This window comes from Poecilia reticulata, linkage group LG9 (genome assembly GCF_000633615.1).
Source record: "Poecilia reticulata strain Guanapo linkage group LG9, Guppy_female_1.0+MT, whole genome shotgun sequence".
Classification (NCBI taxonomy): domain Eukaryota; kingdom Metazoa; phylum Chordata; class Actinopteri; order Cyprinodontiformes; family Poeciliidae; genus Poecilia; species Poecilia reticulata.
The window spans coordinates 10,781,709-10,802,356 of NC_024339.1; the positions used below are offsets into that span (position 1 = coordinate 10,781,709).

The 20,648-nt window shown below is 42.1% G+C and overlaps 1 protein-coding gene across 2 annotated transcripts in view; it reads right to left on the bottom strand.

Moving 5' to 3' along the window:
- The window catches only part of znrf3 (zinc and ring finger 3), a 79,335-nt gene that overhangs the window by 28,484 nt on the left and 30,203 nt on the right, over positions 1 to 20,648 (bottom strand). For both annotated transcript variants that reach the window (XM_017306852.1, XM_008417857.2), the window contains exon 2: positions 8,918 to 9,040. In XM_017306852.1, coding sequence (XP_017162341.1) covers positions 8,918 to 9,040 — 123 coding nt within the window. The remainder of the gene's footprint in view (positions 1 to 8,917; positions 9,041 to 20,648) is intronic.

Here is a 20,648-nt window from a genome sequence, read left to right on the forward strand (position 1 = left end):
TTAAAAGAGCGTTCGAACCGCAAGAGCAGGATAGTTTTCACCCCTGCTAACCCTCCACCAGAGGATTTGTGTGTGCATCAGATTAGCTGTGTGGGACCAGGAAGCCTTAGTTTCCAGCTGCACTGCCAGGCCATGTGCCCGGGTTTCAGACAACTTCCCTTCTGATTCACACAGCCAGGAGAGCAGAGATCCTCATCCACACAAGTGTGGGCTTAGTGGGAGCTGCAGAGAGAAAAGACGGGGCTTTGTTTGGTGTGGGCGGATGTCTGTCTTTTCTGAGATTTACTCCTTCCAAAGCTCATCTTTTGATCCAGCGCAGGACCATCTCTGAGGCGTTTTTATCCTAAAACCGGTGTGTGACTTTTTGAATAATTATAATTACGGAACATGACGGTTAGAGGGGAAAAACAACTTCTCAGAGATGCCGACCAAACTTTCCTCTTTTCCATCATTTCCGACTGTCGTCTCCCATCACCTTCCACTTTCTCTCCCCCAATCTCTCTCTCATCTCAGGTCCCCTGGGCTCCTTTCTTCTCTCTTTAAATAGAGGCCTGAGCTGTGAAGTCTAATAATGGTCATTTGGCCTCCCATTGAAAGGCGGGTAATTCGGCCCAGGAACGGCTCACTTTGAGCCACATGACACAAGGAGCTTCCCAGTGACCATGGAAACAAGCGCAGTGGGATCCCGGGTGCCTCCAACTGCCGTGAAACGTGGTGAAGCAGTGATTTAAGAGGAGGGGAGAAGGGCGGGGGTTATTTGGGATTGAAATAGGAAGGAAGGTGAGGGCTCCAACACAGGCTGGTCAGAGTGGAAACCTCTCCCGACACCCCGCCAGGAAGAGCGGCCAAGATAATATCAGCAAGTTGAGGCGTACACAAACATGAAAGGAGAGCTGGGAGGCAAACCCCTGAGTGCTCCATGCTTCACAAGTTTTTTTTCTTTACTTCCCTAACCTTTTTTTCCCTCTGTGTTCTCCCTGCTGCTCCTCCTCTCTTTTGCAGTTTCTCTTTCTATCCCTCCCTCCATGCTGCTGTGTTTGTGCAGTGGCTTTGAAGCGCAGAGCAGGGGGAGAAATGGCTAAGCTGTTAGCGCGCACTTTACCCCGCAAGCCCAGAATGCAGCTGCGGATTTGAGCTGGATTTGGTCGTAAAGTTCAGTTAATAACGTCTTGATTGGATTCAAAGTGTTAACGCACAGCCATTAGTCTTAAAAGCATCAGAGGAAACAAAAAGTATCCTTGAGAAGAAAGCTGCATCGCCCTCCACAACTACTGGCGTCTCTGTAAAAATGTATAAAAAGCCTTGAAATTGCATTCATCTTTTCTTGCTGTTGCATATTTTCCCCACTTAAAAGATTTACTGCGCATATTAGATGTCCTGTACTCTAATGGGACTTGAACTTGGGTCATGTGATTTGGTTGAATGAGAGAAAGTTTGAGCTTTTTCGGCAACCAGGTGGAGCCTGGAGTGATTTTTGTTTTAAAATGAGAAAAAAGACACACCAATCAGACTTTTTCTTTTTATATTCTTTGTGCTTCAACTTCCTGATTGTGATTTCTTTCCTGTCTGAACTACGACGTCCTGCAGATTCCCTGACAGAGTTAGTAGTTCCCGATTCAACAGATTAGCTCCATTAATGCATCAAAGCAAGTCTCATCTAATCTCTCAAACTCTTAAAGGTCCAAAGCACATCCTGTTTTGCTCATCAACCCCAAATGTCAGCTACTATTTTTTTTATGTATTTAATATGGTTTTCAGTATTTATCAAGTAAAAATTGTTACATTTTTGTTTGGCCAGTTGATTGGTGCATCTCTTGTCTTTTATGTTTGGGTGAAACTCAAACTCAGCCCATAATTTACCCAGATATCATCTGTCATTTCAATTTTTATTGAACAAACGTGACAGTGATACCGATTTATCAATTTTAAACCACACATCTTATTAGAACTCAACCTGATAATATGAGTGTGCAGAAGATTCTATTTCGAACTTTATGAAATATTTTCAAGACTGAGAGTGAAAGAAAAAGACTTCTGAAAGGGAACTTTTGTTGTGTTGGAGCCCAGCAGAGCTTAATTGACGAAGACGAGAGGTTTGAGACGTTACCAATAATTAGCCTCAGTTCTGGTTCATGGAACAGCTGCCTGAGTTAACCACAGTGTTTTACACAACAAAAGATATTGATTTTCAGTTTTCAGCTCCCAGCTGAAAGGAAGTAAGCCCCATCAATTTTGCACAAGCACAGGGAAAAATTGTCTCGTCAATACGATGCGCCATGAAAAGATTTCTTTCACAAAGTCGGAGCATAATCAAACTTCTTCTGTATCGAACAAAAGAGGCTCTTGTTAATCGATAACTACTGTGGCTTCACAGTACTTTACACACAGGGTCTGGAGTTTGCAGAAAGAAGAGCTGTATGGATTTTTTCATTTTCTTTTAGGCTCCATTCTTCACCAAGTTTTTCTCCAGTGAGGGAAGAAAAAGGCACAGAAAAAAGGATGGTGATGAGACAGAGGCGGTGAGTCATATTCAGCTGTCTGCAGCAAAACAAGCTGACAGGCCAGCCTTCTGCTCGTCTTTTCCACACCACTCAACACTTGATGATGAGCATTTACATCGTTTTCATTCAAAGTAGCTAATTATCTCACTGACTGGACTGATTCCCATTTTTATTTATTTATTCTTTACTGTAGCTGGGACTGAAAGCAAGGTCAAGCACAGGCCTTTTTAGTGGAACGTCGTTACAACAAGCCATATGACACCCTACTGGCACTGCCGTGGCCTCGGGGCGACCTCCAACACACACCTGAGTGTGTAGAACAGCCAACCTGGCCAAAGGCTGGAAAACCAGTCGCCAGTAACATCACACTTATCTGTCTGTTGCCATTTTTCTTTCTAAACGCGTCTGCCCCTTCCCTAGCTGCTCTTGTGTGCCTTCTGCACCCTGGTCTTCCCCCTCTCTCCCGCTGCTTTGCAAACATTCATGCGCACTCTGGCAGCTAAAGCCGACATGCCAGACACAGTTAAGAGTCCAAAAGCCACTTAGCACTAAGATGCAGCAGCTGTTTGCTCTGGCCCGCTGTCCCGCAGTGCCAGCTTCGTAGGAAAAGACACGCTCGTTCGCTCACTCACTCGCATTGTTCCATGGCAACTGTGGTTTTAGGATCATATTTGTGTCTGTGTCAAAGATGGAGCTTCCCACACAGGATGCACTTTTTATGGTAGTGTGCCTCTGGCAAAAGAACTTTAAAGCAGTGAGGTTTATTTCTGGGAGGATGTCAATAAAGAGTTCTGAACTTTTCTCGTTGCCCCAGCTATTCTTAAATGCTTTTTTAGCGGCCGGACAGAGGCCAGCTGTGACTGTTGTCTTTGGCTGGAGTTTAGTGGAAATGATCACAACTTTGAGACAAACTGGTTAAGGGCAGGACAAGGCCACACAACAATCACATACCACAGAGTTTTACATGTAATGCCAGCCGCAAGCTGCATAACTCTGTGGGAGGATGGGTCATATTTTTCTTTTTAATTTCCAATACACAATCTCTTTCTTCTCGTCGTCTCCATGTTAAGAGGGCCTCCGGCAGGATGAAAGACAGAGGGGCCCGGTTTGGCCTGCTGGACTTACACCGCGGTCCTTGAAAGAGGAGCTATGGGACTGGCACGGCGTCAAAGACCCCCCGACCGGTCCGAAAGCCAGTGGCATGACTTTATGTTCCAGAGGAGCTGCCAAAGACTGCAGAGTATGTGTGCAAGGCGAGCGCACAGAGCCGGGACGAAGGTCAGTTCTGAGAAAGTCAAGCAGCAGGAAGGAAATGACTACTAAGAACACGTTACCGAATGCAATAAATAGTCCAACTGGAGAACGGATACATGCATGCAGAGGTGTGAGCATGATTTACAACATCTACAAACGGCCCGGAGGAGGCAAGGACTTGATAAGCTGCAGCTGAAGCGAGTTAACATGCAACACCAGGGCTCTTTGTTATGCAGTGGAGCTCTGGCAAGACAGACTCTTTCAAAAATAATCACATGCCTTGAACTTTTACCCTGTTTTTTTTTTCTCCATGCAACCACAAATTTTAATATATTTTCTGTGATGGACCAAAGTGCATTACTGAAATGGACAGAAAAGTGGTTTTACTACCTTTCAATTAAGGCAGGGCAACAAATCAATAATATATATCATGATAGGCATGTGATCAATATTAGTAGAAATTTCATCTGATTGTTCAATAATTCCATGAACTCTGATCCAGAACCGCACAGCACTCTGGGGGATGTAGAACTGGCTTTAGCTAGCTAAGCTAGGTGGGTGGCATCAACTAACTCAGTTTTGTGTTTTGCTACTTTGCCTTAAAACTGCTTAAATATAAAAAAATGGCAGAGTGTAGTGAAGGGAGAAATTGAGTACAATACTTTAAGAGAAAACTGTACAAAATGGGAAAGATTATGTTACCAGTTCAGCAATATTCAGACATTCAAAACAAACAAAAAAATTATAATTATTATTGATACTGATTGAGATAAAAATCCATATCTTGATAAGTTTTTCAGTCTTACTTTTACCTAAAATTACTCCCAAAACAACTAAACAATGGGGAATGCATTAGGCCCACTTTACTCCAAAATCTCTAAATTAAACCCAGTGCAACCACAGTTGTCTTCAGGAAGGAGATTCCTAATCAGAGAAACTACAAAAAGACTCATAACTCTGGAGGAGCTGCAGAGATCTTTAACTCAAGTAGGAGAAACTGTGAACAAGACAGTTATTCGTCACATAATTCAGAAATCTGGTCTCCATAGAGGAGTGGCGAGAAGAAGAGAGCTGGTGAAAGAAAGCCATGAGAAGTCAAGACTGCAGTTTGCCAAAAGCAATGCAGGGACACGGCACACATTCAGAAATAGTCAGAGTCCAAAATGTACGTTTAGCTTCTATATGATAAAATGGTGCATAAACTAACCTTAGATTCTTCTGCAACTTCTTCCGCATTCAAACACAGATTGAAAAGTAACTTGGAGCCCAGTGCCTTGCACATAGATACCATGACATAAGCTGGGGACTGGAGGACAGCAGGCCTTCATTTCACCTTACAGCATCTGATACAGAGCAAAACTAGTCAGACATCAGACCTGAAGCTGGGGCCGTTAAAACTACAGTGATATCAAAGCTCATCCACGAGCTAGAATGACCTAGCCAAAGTTCAAACCAGAATCCAAATGAGTCTTTGGGAACATCCAATTTCAAGTTTTACCAGACACACTGTGGACATCAAACTGACTGATGATCCAATAAAAGAGAATAAAGTTATGTCTCTAGATATGAAAGCAGGTAGACATTTACTCCAAAAGACTTGCATTCAAGTTATTTGTGTTTAGCCTTCCTGATCCAGTGGCTTGTAGCACACGTGCTACATTTTTAAAATGTTCAGAGAAATGCTGTGTACCACACAAACCGTTTCTTCAGATTAACAGTTATGCAGTGTAATTCTAAAATCCTAAATAAAACACATACACTTTTTGGGGGTCTAACAAAAATTATTATTTTTTTATCAAACCACATGAGAAACACCTGAAAAAGACTTTGCTGCAGTTGGAACCGATTTCTCGTAGCTATTTTTCCTGCTCTGAGGGGAGGAGCTGCTGCTGTGGCACACTGAGGTCAGAGGTTTAACAGTCCTGGAGCTCTCACAGGAACCACACAGGAAGAACGGGAAAAAACTGTGTACATATATATGACACAGCAGCACTTTAGTTTGGTTTGCAACCAGACTTCAGAGGGTGGTGTGACCGACCTCGTTTCCATGTCTTCCTCAACTGTAAATATTTTAGATGTTGGAGCGTCTCGGTCTCAGTGAAAGCAGCGGAAAACTCCTGATTCACTAAATAATCAAATAAAGGAAAGAAAAACAATACTTCATATGAAGAATGCTTCTTCACCCCAAAACCTACAGAAGTGTACAAAGTGTACATAAATCAGCTAAATAGTGTTACTTCCACGGATGTTAAATTATCCCTCTTACTTTATATTTTCATAATTAACAGTATTTTTTGCACATTTCATTGCAACTCTGAGTAATGCATGTTGAGCAGAAATAAATGTATAGCAACACCATGGACAGCAAAGTGGCAGCAAAGTGGGTTCAGTCAGGGGCCAGTTGGGCAGGGCGGGGGTTGCAGATCACAGGACCAGACTGTACAGGGTGAGTGTGATGGAGGGCACAGGCTCCAGAATAGGCCTGGGCATTGTGGCCTGGCTGGCCGGGCAGAGTAAGCAGACTGGCGGGGGGTAAACACTTCCCCGTCTGGCCTGGCTATCGTGCCGGTGCCAATCGCAGAGCACCCAGCTGTGTTTGGGCCCGGGGGCGAGGGATTGTCAAGATGCAACAATGGACTTTCCCTTCTCTAATTATAGTTCTGGCTGGATAAACAAAGAGGAAACCGAGTGGTCTAGAAGTTGGGGACGCTGGATGGAGGCCAAAAGGTCACAGGGCAAGATTCCTGCCATCCTGACCGAAGTGTCTCTTAGCAAAACTTCAAAAGAGAAGGTCTAAAATGGCCGGCTAATTAGCAGCCTGCTTTGATTGAGTCCTCCGAGTAGAAGGTGAGGGTCTTTCATCTTTGGGGTGACCTTGTGATTCTGTTTGACACACCAAGTACTCTACTATAAACTAATCGGAGCTCTAACCTGCACATAGTTTTTTTTCCCAAGTCGTTTCTGGTGAAAAAGGCTTTTCTTTTCTATTTTTTGTGAAGATCTGAGCTTCATCACTAAACCAGTTCTCCAAATGAATTGAAGATTTTGTGGATGTAGGACAGGATAGTGGATGAACATGGAGGAATGTTCCCTCCTACTCTTAATTTAATTGTGTCGCACATTGGAAGGAATAACTCGTTTGTGAGATATCTGAAGTTTCATATATTTTTCTTTAGGATAGAAACGCACCACAAACCCATGTGCAAAATGCAAAAACAAAGCAGGCCAACCTTGGGCTTCCCATCTCGTAAGATGGAACCGTAGAAAAAAATACAGCTGACCTATTTGGACTATTTATAAGTTATTTTCATGGGGTAATAAAATCATCTGTCAAGTTTTGATTGTGTCTTTTCTGTGTTGATAGTCTGAATAGTTAATAAAGGACCGTTTTCATGAGCGGTTCCATCTCAACTTTACACAAACAGACAAACATGCAGTGAATAAACAGATTTTCAATCAGTTTTTTGCACCAAAGAGTTAAGACCATTGAAGCACGTTTTCACTGAGGCTCACATATGAAATATTAAATTGAGATTCATGACTGCATACAAAATGTATTTGCTAATTCTTGGTCAAGAAATGCAAAACTCATTTCCAGGTAATGCAAAAAAAAAAAACAACAAAAAAAAAAAACGTTCAGATTTTTATTTTAAAGAAAACAAAAAAATCTGCTCCATCAAATAAGTTGTTATATTTGACATGTTATTTGTGGATTTAATGTGACAAAATGTGAAAAATATTTAGGGGTATAGCACTGCAAGGCCACTGTAAACACTAATTCACTTTGAAGAGACTTCTGGAGTAACGGATAACTTCAGGTGTATTTGTTAGCTTATCCTTTTTTGTTTTCCCAAATTAAAACCTCTAATTAACTTATCCTTGATCTTTTATAGTTAATCCTCGTCTTTATTTTGTTTCTTGCTCTCCGTTGCTAGGAGAATACAAACGAAATCTCTTACCACGCCCATCCGCAGATTCCCTCCTCCCCTTCCTCCGTACTGTCCTCGGACCCCTCTGGAGACTCGGAGCAATATTTTATCATGCTCTAATTAAATGTTTTCCTTAATGGAATGTACCAACATTTCCCCTGAGAATGGCTGTGAGGTGGGAATGACTGCAGCCTCATTTATCCTGTGCTTTCCCACTGACAGAAAGGGAGCAGCCATTCATGATTTAAGGAGCCCTTATGCCGTCTAGACATGCTAATGCACTTTCCTGCTACCGAGATTATGCTGAGACCCAGAAACGGAGCAGAATTCCCTCTCAGCTGTAACAGAGAAATTCTCGCTGGAAAACCGCCTTTGTTAAGGTGATGGTGATATTTAAGGAGCCATCAGAACGAACAAAAAAAAAGCTGAATTAGCTTCAACTTCAGCGCTAGGAATTGTGATTCCAGCAGCATTTCTGCTAAATAGTCAGAAGTTTAGAGCCTATTTGCCATTGTATTCTCGTAAACAGGTCATCTCGTATTTAAATTTTGTAAAACACCCGAATCTGTAAGTATTTGAATCTTAATATACATTGTTTTCCTTGATTCTGTGACAAATGACTCATGTAAAAGAATAATAAACTCTCATCAACCTCCTTCTGGTATTTATTATTTATCACTTATAAAAATGTATGACTAGATAGTAGGAAATTACTTCAATTAGATATGAAATATCTTCTTCATCAAAGTGGTCTGTTTGTGTTCATCTGTTCCTGGTCAATACTTTGTAAAACCGTCTTTTCCTACAAATACAACCATAAGTCCTTTGGAGTTTGTCTCTTTTACCTTTGCAGATCTAAAGTTTGAAATTCTGCTTTGTTAAATAACTGAAGGTCAGTTAATATACTTTGATCTAAAGCATCCTTTAAGGGAGGTCTTTCCTCAGATTTGCCTTCCGCATTGCCCTGTATCCAGCTGAAGCATGCCCACAGCATGATTCTGCCACAGCTGTGTTTCGCTGTGGAGGTATGGCATTCATGGTGATGGCCATCTGCAGTCGTAAAAAGTTTATGTTTGATGTTATCTGATCAGTTTGTTTAGGCAACTAACAATTTTTGAGATGTTGCTCTCTATTTTAGCTAGACATAGACCACAGCTGTAGCTTTGTTCTGTGTGGCGACTTGGTTTGTGGATTTTATTCTCCGATTCAGTTCAGAAAGAGTCTGTTCTTTACCTTTCCCAGGACCGTGAGGCAGCTGGGGTCCAGCTCCGGTTGCTCCAGCTTCACAACGCCGACCCAGCCGTACTCATAAAGGTCCTCCTCGTCATTGTTGTTGCATAGTCCCAAAGGATGCATCTGAAAAAGATGAAAGAAATGGGTAAGAAGTGCAACTTCCTTTGAATAATTGCCTTTTAAGTCTGAAGGTCTTTTCCATCACACTTCAATAAAACTGTTGTTCTGAAGTAAAGCACTAGCTTATAGCTGCACCGTTCTCCCTTGGATACTTGAGTCTGTTGAGAGAATATGCTAATTTGGCAATTCATAATCAACTGTTTTCCTAATGAAACAGAAGACCTTAATAGCATTTCACATCTCTGAAACCAATTACCGGCTCTAAAAGGTACACCAGGGTTTTCTACTGTAGCAAATAAGCTAAACGGGTTTTATTCACCTTCAGTTATTTGCAGAGGATGCAGATTTTTGTTGAAATTCTCAATCTTTGTCTACGTTACTGCTAGAAAGATTAATGTCGCTGTCATTTCCATTGCACCAGTGCATACGTGCAAAGACAGTAGAGATTACTCTGTATATCATTATGCTGTAAATAGTACAGAGATGTCTTATAGCACACCGAATGCAGAGTATCAAACTTTCCTCAGATGTTGTCTCATTACGTTTTCGGCTGCTGAATTGGCCCACTTCTCAGCCAGAAAGCTCTTTAGAGCCAGCACCAACACAGAGCCTAAGCAGCGGATTAAAGGTAAGAGGGTGGCAGACATCACAAACACCGACTGCTGCAGAGCAGCCTAGAACAGGAATGTAGGTGGCCTCTAGAATTTCAAACAAACAAAGGCATTCACTCCGACGCTCTTCATCACTTGTTCAACAATACAAAGATGCTGATATAGGTTAAAACATAATAATAACCTTAAACTTTTTCACATTTTAGAAACAGAAAACAGCTGGTCTCCCTTCCAGGAAATAATTCAAAACTGAACGCATTGTCTGAATTACCTGCAATAATAAGTAGGTCAGTAATGTAGACAGACAGCGACTGAATGTTAATTTTCATGTTGTTAGGAATTTAAAATTGTAATATAGTAGCTTAAATAATTGCTATGAGGGCACTTTCACAAAAAAAGGTCATTACTTGCAGTTTTAATTTGAGTGCTACATACAATCGGCATGTCAGAGAGGGATAATATACAAGCAGACAGAAGATAAATCGTTAAAGCTAATGGTATAATGAAACTTATTTTATTTCCCTTAAACTTACATATTTCTTAAATTTTAAAATTTCTGAAATTCTTGCAAAGCCCATCGTCTGACAGAAAAAAGAAAATCATTTACAAAATCACAGAGTCAAAAAAAGTAAAAGAACAAGAAGATGAGCAAGAAATTCAAGAAGAACAGAGGTCAACTGTGGCTGACGGCCGTTCACGAGGATGAAATGATGATGAGTTTAAACACGCCTGGATTAAAACTGTAGCCAAGCGGAGTCCCTAAATCCTTGAATCCTTTACCCGACCTGGCAACAGTGCAAAGACAGGCTCAAGCATTAGCATTAGAACTGGGCCAAGCTGACCCGCAGGCTACTTATCCTATTAACCCAGAGACCACGGCTCTCCAATCAGGGAGCTCCCAACTACTCTGGCCCCTGGGCCACTGCCGATGACCCAAGATACCCTTCTCTTGCATGTGACCCCTGACCTTTAAGCCCCACTTTACTGCGCTTGGAGCAGGTTAGCTGTGCAGTAGCCCAAATGGAAAGAAAGAGGCTAAAAACAAGGCTAAGGGGGTCACACGCCTGACCTGAAGTGTTTTTGGGGAGGCTTAAATGCAAATGAGATGGTCAACTGGTGAGTCATGAAGAAGCAGCTTCTCATTAAGGATGAAACCCAATACAGAGATCCGACAGAAGGCTGAAAATACAAGACAAAACGGAGGAAATACAAGTCTGATATGTTTTCTTTTGGATTTCTAAAATGGACCTAGGAAGAATAATAATAAAAAAGTCCTCTTTGAATCCTTTTCCTCCTCCTCAGCTCTCCCACACACAGACTAGATGGACAATGATGAAACATTAAAGAATGAGCTCAGATGTTCAGTTGCAAACCTTTGAGACAAACGGATCTGTCTTTCAACAGCACAAAGGAAAACATGAAAGATTTTTAAAAATTCAGGCTAAGCTCACAAAAAAACAAAAAAACCTTTCCACAACTCCACAGGATGCAGCCTTACATAGATTTACCGATCATTTCTTAAAGCTGCTTTAATGTTATGGGAAGAAACACAATTTTGACACATATTTCCAGAGTTCTTTTTTTTAAGTAGAAATCTAAAAGTGCACTATGAACATTACGGAGGCCACAATCCACCGTTTTTACATGGACACTGAAAGTCAACGACTTGATGGAATCTACTGAATGTCCTGAACTAGAAAATCTTTTCATCAACTTGAATAATAGAGTGAACTTCATGTCACTGTTTGATAATAAGGATCAAGTTAGAATGTATATAATCTATTTTATTGGGTTGAATTGATTGTTTTTGGTAAAGTGCTGTGAATTGTAAATGCAAAACCTGATGGATTGATAGATGAACTAATTGTCCATCTGTTTGTCATCCTCCATTCACCAGACAGACCAACATTTATGTCCTCCATATATCACTTTTTTTTTTACACTTTTCCCAGCATAGAAACTCTGAGTTATTCTGCTGCAAAACTAAAAACACAACATGCAGGTTTTGTTGGAATATTTTCTAAAGATGCTCTCTTTTTCCCCTGCGGCTGTAAGGAGTGTCAAACCTGAAGAAGTAAATATCCAGATTTCCTTCAAAACATTCAGATTTTTTACACAAAGCGTTTCTCTTCGCCTCTGCTTGCCAGCGTCTCCGTTTGAGCGGGGACCAGGAAGTGGAGCGCTGTTGGCTGTGTGATTGTGACCTCGCTCTCCTGCTTGGCTAACAGTTTGGTTGGCAGCGGGGAGCCCCGCCTGCACCCCTGGGCCCTGAACACTAGGCCATTGTGCAAGGGGCTCTTGCACTCCAAATGGGACAGTGTTGTTGTTGTGGACCATGTTGTTATTTTAGAGGCTGGCCATTGCGCCATTATCTCTGACCGCGCGGGGATTTTTCCTTTTTCTCAGATGTTGACGTAGGCGTTGATGGATGTGGGGATGGGAAGGAGCTCGGTTTGGAGGAGAGAATGGCGAGGGGTTGAAGTGGGTCACGCCTTCAAAAGATACACCAACGCATTTGTGAACCTGAACTCTGGACCGCCAAGTCAAACTCTGCCATCCCGGTCAGAAAACGTTGCTTTTCCTCTCAGCACCCAGGGTTGATGGGTGAGGGTGTCTGGCGCCCCCTTAGTGCCACGAGGAGGCAGATCTGTTCCTGCCCCCGTCTGTCCGGCCTCTGGGGGAAACTGCCTTTCACATGAATATCCTGTTACACAGCCCACACTCTCAATGAATCCCTGGCAGGGATTTAACCTCCACCTGTCAGTTAAGTTCACCACTCCCCTCCAACCATCCACCTGTGGTAAAAGTACTTGTGATACTTCTGTGCAATAGTCTTAAACCACTGTTTTGCTTCCAAGGAGCAAGACTTTTGCAATGTTTCAAGGCATTTTTCCCCAGGATTTCCTGGCCTCTTTGGCTTCTTTTTCCACAACTTTTGACCCTAAGCCTGTAAACTGATCAGTATTGATCTCTAGGTAAACTGGACTTGAAGAAATAAAAGCAGCTCTAACAACAGTACTCATTTGTATGATCCTGTTCTCCAATTCTCAATGGCCACACCAAATAGGGATTGGAGATATGGACTTAAAGTTTTATCACAACATTTTGTGATTAAAAAAAGTGCCAATATGAACAATTGATTACTTATTTTTCAGGTAACTGTATGTCTGTGACTGCATGGTACAGCAATGTTACCATGCAGAGCACAAATACTGCTCTTGAGAAACATTCCTATTTGAAATATAATTCTTTAGGACACCAGTCACAAACTAAACTGCACACAGTAAATACATTTAATCATATTTTCAATATTCAAATTTATTGATACTCTGAATACAAGGTGGAGAAAATGGCAAGAATAATCTGATTAGTATTGTGATTTATTGCGATAATGACAAATAAAAAATCATATGATAAATACAATAAAGGTCCATCGCTACCATCTAAAGCTGTTCTTTGATTGCGACATTTCTATCAACATTTGATCAACAGCCACTTCTACCTTTTCTCTCTCTCATCTCGCAAATCATTCGCCCCCCTCATGTATTTCCAAACCAGCCAACCTTTGCTGCTCTCACCACATTGTGTGCAGAAACTCTAATAATCTCCATTTGTTGTGCAGCTTCTTCTTTGAAGATCTTTATGAGTACATGAATATCCCTAGGACCAATAAAACTTTTCTTTCTGAAACAAAGCAGATACTTCAAAAAGATTACGGCCCCGTTTTGCTTCCAGCAGACGCAGCCAGGAAAACCCGTGGAGAACATGAATGTACAAATTTGCTGAATTGCATGCCTATTTAAGGCCAAACACTGGGAAAAACATGAGTGATGGTTTTGCATTTTTCGGCAGCTCATCTTCGTTTCAGCACAGCAAGACCTTAAAATGGAACATCAAAGGGAAGCGAGGGAAAGAAGTGAGTGGATCTAGAAGAGATGCTTCTAAAGCTTAGGAAATTTATACAAGTTATCTCACTAACATTTCAGCCAGATACACAAAGCAGAGGCTATTGTAACAATAAAACCTGCTTTGTTTTCTGCAGACAATTTATGCAGGATCATCTCTGTAAAGTTTCTACAAATAATTAGCATTGGGGAACTCTTGCTCCTTTGCATCCTTTCTACATTTTGGGAGAGTTGCTGGCACCTATTTCACATGCACACACCATCTAGAAGAAGAAAAACCTGGGCAAGCAGCCATGGCTCACACCCACCTGCTTCCCCGGTGCCATGTATGTGTTTACACATCTCTCTGTTTGAGCACAGGCATGTGTAAGAGGTTAGCATGTTCAGCCTGAAATGCATCATGGCTGACCGAGGGGTAACCCAGTGGCATTTTTCCCTGACCGTCCTCTCGCCCTGAACTCAGTCACCCTCAGCCCCTTTTCCAGTCCTTCTCCAGTGCTCCTCCCCAGCCCTGCGCCACATCTGTCTCTGAGGAACCAGTGCTGTCAAACTGTCATTGTGTGCTCATTATTAGCGCCTCGATCCCTCATCCTTACACTAAGAGTCATGCTAAAAGGAAATAAAGGTAAAGTGGGAGTTGATTTGGCTGCTAAGGACAAAGAAAGAAAAATTCAACTTGTCCTGCTGTTTGAAGGAATGAAAAAAACCCGAATGTTCAGGTATGAATGCGGGCCTGGTTCGCTGGAAATTCAACCAGGGCACAACAAGGGAAATTCAACAGATTCTGAGATGCTGCTGATTAGAAGATGTAACACTTTCCTAAAGTCTCCTAAAACATCATTGTATTCCACCAATATTTTTTTTAAAAACCACCTTCAACCATTTTGTGCTTTCCTTTATCGTCTTGGAGGTTTTTCCCACCAAATTGTTGTCCATTCTTTGTGCATTGGCACAACTTACTGAGCAGTGAGTGGGGAAAAACCTTAGGATATCCAAGGTATAGCTAAAGCTGCGGTATGCAACGTTTAAAAAAATATATACGGTTTTAGCACATTTGTTGAAACTGTCACCATGTCGTGACGGTGTAATATGAGACAGATAATCTGTGAAAGAATCAAGCTCCTCCACCTTCTCCCTGAGCTGCTATTCATGTCTGAAGAAATGCAACGCTCCCGATCAAAAACAACCAATCAGAACCAAGAAGAGGGTCTAAGTTAGTAAATTCAACTTATAATTAGTCTTGAATATAAATGTAAGGACTTTATGCTATGAAATTTTGAGACTCTGAAACAGGAAAGAAACCTGTTCTTCAATTACCCCAAACTATCGATGGATTCATCTGATGGAGCCTCAGGCTGACTGACAAAATTTCACCAAAGGCAAATGATAACAAGGCTAAACCGGATGCATCGATACACCCTGACAAATGTATTTCTGTTTTGTCAGATTAGGTCTGATTAGGACTGAGTAAAATGTAACATTATGCATATACATATTATGATGCTGTAGGCGAGCAGTGTGAATCAGTGACCTAGGCTGCACAATCTAAACCCAACAACAAGCTGCTGGGTCACCAGGAAATAGCCAGATCCCCTGCCATCCTTCGCCCTGAAGGGTTGCCATGGGGGGATGCGTCATCCTATAACAAATGGGCTGGTGCTTAACTCCAGAATCTCTACTGGAAATGTTCCTGCACACAGACACACTAGGTCAAGGTAGGACGGATACGGGTGACTTTCAGTTTAGATCTTCAAATTCAGGGAATGGGGCTTAAAAAAAGAAACTTGTTTCAAATTGTACAAACTTAAAAAAAGAAGAAGAAAAAAAGAAAAAAAGTATATTTCTTGTTTTTGCCTTTGTCTAGGTCAAACTATGTGAACTCCAACAGGAAGTTTGAGCCAGAAAATTACCCAAAAATCAGGCCATCTGTGAGGCTAAGCTGTGTTAGCCAAACGATGCTGTTGGGTCAAGTTGAGATGAGGATTTAGAGGAAGCGAATTAATATACAGTTACTAATCTTAGTAAATGATAAAAATTCCTGATTATGGGTTTGAATTTCTAAACCATTCCAGCCTTACTTATCTTCCCAAATAGGTTCAGACAGCAAACAGAATGAGCAAAACCCCTTCATGAGTCTTTACAAGGAAGAACACACTTAACAGCGTTCCTTTGCATGGTGCATATACACACACGCCTTCCAATATCATTCATTCAGGCACTCTTTACCCCCTTCTTGATTGCTCTCTGGCTCTTTTTCCCAGCACTAGAAATAACTTCAAAGAGTGCTGGTAGCCTTGAGGAGAGGGGGATCGGGATCCGGTTGCAGCGGAGCAGCTGGGAGGGCCCTACAGGTGGGGCTGGCACTCCTCCTCCTGTAACACTATCAGGGATCCCTCTGCTTCTCCTCTCACATAAAGACTTCCTCCCTTTTGTCTTCTCCACTGGGGCCAAAAGGAACAATCAGCCAAGGTAGTCATGCATCCAACATTTAGAATAAACCAACTAAAAGCTTGACTATTTGTTATGCAACAATGAAGGAGCTAAACTGATCAATGAAAAAATAAAAATAAAAGTCCCACGGAAATATCAAGTGTAAACCCTGAATAAGTGCTTCAAAGAAGTCCCCCTATGGCTGCATGTCCTCCCCGCCCACTGCATGCCCCCTGCTTAACCTTCCCTGAAAATCACCTCTATTGCATCTTCATAGCAACGGGCAAAGCAAACAAGTGTCATGGTTTCAGTATGAACTGGGGATGCTGGCAGAGGACACCCAATATCATGTAAATGTCCCGATATGTAGCACAAGTCAGTGGGGCTGACAGCTTTAACACTGAGCAGGACGCCGAGCTTGTGACTCTATTAACTCTCTGCAAGTGCATCCTGAAACCGTCAATGGCCTGCATGCGTGTGTGTGTGTGTGCGCGCGCATACACACACTCAGAAGTCTTTCTGGTGTCAATTTCAGCTCTTCAGGCTTCAAAACCTAGAATGACACGAACAAAGGAAGGGCCGACAAAGTTCAGGGGTCAACGTTGGGCAGGATGCCACCATTTTAGAGAGGGGGGAGGGTGGAAACAACTGCACCGGCTTCTGAAGGGATCATCACAGCACCACTTTACAAAGAATCAAGCTGGCAGGATGGAAGTGCTTCATTTCAGCTTATATTCAGGTAATCTAAAGTATTAAAAGTGCCTGCATTTTCCAAAATGTCGTTTCTGTGGTTTAAATTAATTTTACTGAGCTTAATTGAGTTATTTAGCCCAGGTATATGGAGAAAAGAGCAGTGCAACCTCCTCCCTCCCCCTACTTTGTTCGCTACATGCAGATTTCCCTGAGACAAACTCAGCTGAAAATTTCCTGATCCTTATATTCTAAAATAAATAAAATACATTTTGAAAAAAATAACACTGTGTGAAAACTAACAGCCACACTTAGGACTAGCATTGTGTAGTGCTCAGCTCGAAAAGCTACAATACACACGTCTGTTAACCAGCAGACTGCAAACTAGCTACATCAGCAGATTGCTCCACTAATAGACTTAGGAGCAGATAAAAAAAAGGTTATATTCTATGTTATACTAATTTAACTAATGTAAAGCTCTGTTAACTTTAATTTTTTATAACTAAGAAATGTTGGATCCAGTTGCTGTAAATTAATTTGTCCTCTCTTTCCACCTTTTCTTTCCATTTTTTAAATGTACTATTTTAACATGAATACCATAAGACTATGGTACTTCATTCAAGGATATTAAACCATAAAAATACTTCCAGCCCATGGTTAATTTCGTAAGAGCAGCTATAAATGTGAACACCTGCATAAATTCTTTGTCAGCATAAAGGCGGAAATGTGAATTAATTAGCATGACTAACAATGTCAGAAGAAGAGGGACATCTGCTGAAAACTGGGTGCACGTGTTTTTCTCTACATTTTTATCACAAGCTTTTAACTTGAAAGATGCTTCTGGCACTACATGTTCCTTGCAAACCAAAAACATTCACTAAAACCTCTAAAAGGCCAGTAAGGTGCCTAAAAGCAAAAATCGTGCAGTCAGTGATGACACAAAATCGTGCCTTTTCTTGTCAAATTTCGAAGCTACGTTCAAAGGCTTCCCCCGCTTCGGCTCAAGCTACTCATCTTTGACCCGCCACCATAACACAAAAGTCAATGTCACTACTTAATGAGCTATGATTAATGCTGCTGAAGCCCAGCGGGTGAGGACGGACGGAGGCCGGAGGGCGCACATACCTGCCACAGTCCGCCCGCTCTGTGTGTGGGTGCGTGCGTGCGTTCGAGGGCWGAGGGGGTTGAGGTTGCTAAAAGTGGACGGACGGGAGGATTGCAGTCATCAACACCTTGGCTCTGAGTGGCCTTTGAAGTCAGGCGGCATCTTTGATGGCCCCAGCCATGAAGGAATGCTGCTTGCCCTCCCTCCCCACCCCTTAAAGCCCCCAGCGCTGTGGAATGCAGTGCAAGCTGCTGCTGCTGCTCGATCTGCTGGAATGGGATTAGACCATGTTGCCCCTTCCTCCCCTCCTCCTCCTCTTCCTCCTTCTTCTCTATCCGACCCTGCCCTCTCGAGAGGACAACATGGCGGCAAGGTAGTCCCAGAAGAAGTGTAAGGTAACAGCCTTATTTGGATGCGAGTTAGAAAACATAGTACTTCTAACAACCCCAGGCGAAGCAAACAAGGTTTGACTTTAAAGTGCAATACAACCCATACCTGGAGAATTTACAAGAGATGCCGCTTGGGACTGGCTCTCGAGGCTTTTGAACACTTTCCATGTCCTAGTGCAAAACCATTTGACATTGTGCATTTGCCAGCATTATTTTTTTTCAGCTGCATCACAACACTCGACTTGTCTGTCTACACAGTAATGCCCAGCATGTCCCACTGCAACAAAACATAATGTTATCATATTTTGGTATGACATCGACAAGTTTCAGGTCATTAGAAATAATACAAACTAACTTAGAAGTAACTTTTCAGCAAGAAATACGAGCTTTAAGTCAATTCCTTAATGCTGACAAAGTACTAGCAAAGAAGTACTTTTTCATCAAAGTACAATTTCAAAAAGTACAGGCAGTTTATTTCACTTATGACTAGTACTAGTTCATCTGCGTTAAGGAAGTATTGACCTAGACATGCATCTATATCTTGCTGAAAAGTTACTTTTAATCAGTTTTGTCTTATTTCAAGTGTGCAAAGATATTTTCAGTAGAAACTAGACCACAATACTTGGTATGATTTTAGTATTGCTTGTCAAATATGCATCCAAAACAAAAGCTCAAGTCATGAAAAGTAACTTTTCACAAACAAAAAAACAACGAAATACTGCCAAATGTTCGATTTTCCAACCTGAAAAACAACGAATATCTTCCATTAATTAAAAAAATATATATTCTTTTTGGACCATATTTCCTTTTCAAATATGGTTATGTCTGATTCAAAAGAATATCTAGTCCTGCTGAGGGATCGAACAGCTGAGAACACATCTGCTGCGCTCAGCTCATCAATGCTGCAAATGTGCGTTAAAACCATCCACACCACAGTGGAAAATTGCTTTGTGATGCGTTTGAACTTAAGTGAAAAATCTGGCTTTTTCTTCAATACGGATATTTGTCCTTTAGATCAGTTCATCCCAGACATGTTGGATCACTTCAGGCCAGCCCAGCATCCAAGTCTGGCACACAATCAAAAGCTGCACCTAAACCAGAGGCTTTGAGATATTATTAAAGGGGATGGAAACACTTCAGATGACCATTTGCCAAACATGCACAGAAGCCCCGGCGCATCAAAGAGACGAGCCCGACATGAAATCAGAGTGACCGTGGACTCTCCCACAGCGTGTTGGGGGTGTGTGTGTGTGTGTGTATGCGTGTGTGTGTGGGTGTGCGTGTGTGTGTGTGTGTGAGTGTGTGACAGTTACAGCAGGAGATGAGTGTTGTAATCCAGCCGCTCTCAGAGGGGAGACAGACGGGGCTTTCTTCAAAAGGTCAGGTTCATTTTGTCCTCTCACACACTTAACTTGGTGACTGACCTTCCTCACGACAACTGCACAAACAAGCCGTTTTGGCCAGGCATGCCGGTGTCTGTCAGGCCAACCTGAAGACCGGCTACAACCGCAATCGCTGCCTGTTTGCAGAGGATTGTTACTGCCTGCCAGTCGGAGCTGAGAGGAATGCGAGCTGGTCTTACAGTGCATGTACATGTTCACACACCTAAATGAAATGTGTACACAGACTGAGGGGTTCAGGCAGTAAAAGCTACTCCCCTTCCTCCCATATCGGCTCCTCTGTGGACACGGAGCCCTGGGAGAGGGAAGCAAGGTGGAGCGGCACTCAGCATTAGGGCTGGTTTCAGGTTTCTCCTGCCTCTGACTTGTTTTCTTTAGGAAACACTTACTGGAGCACCGACTACATCTGAGGAAGCGCTCACCTACATCACTTCCGGGTCAACCGGCCGAGGTCACGCTGCAATAAGATCAGGGGGCTGAAGAGTGGGGAACCGGAGAGCGTTTAAAATACATGTGGAATGTTTTAAGTGTCTCCAGCGATTACCTTTGTGATTTCATTTAAAATGTTGTGACGTTTAAGGAAAACAAAAATCAATCAGTGGTTTAAAAGGGGAGTTTACGAGTTGATATTCCTTGTGAAAACCAACAATGTCTCAGAGTCAGTCCTTAACCTTCGTCTTTCTGCATTCCTCTGCTTCCTTAATCGATGTTTTGGACAACCTGAAGGAGTGGGGGGTCTCTGGAGAAGAGCAAGATCCAGGAGCTCAAGACTTCCTAAGCAGCTAATGATATTCCACAGGAAAGAAGAACACAAATAAACAAAACAAGGACCAAAATGTAGAGTTAAACATGGAATATGGAGCGTCATCGATCAGTTTTATTCTGGCATTTCAAAAGGAAAGAACATGATGAGAAGAACAGGAAGATATCTGGACACACTCTAAACTGATAATTGCTTGAAAAAAAAAAGACCGTTTCTTTTGCCCTCTGTCACACAAAAACTTTCCAATAAGTTTTGTTCATTTAGACATAGCTAAGCAAAACCTTAGTCGTGCTGCCATAATATCTTTAAAAAGAGGCA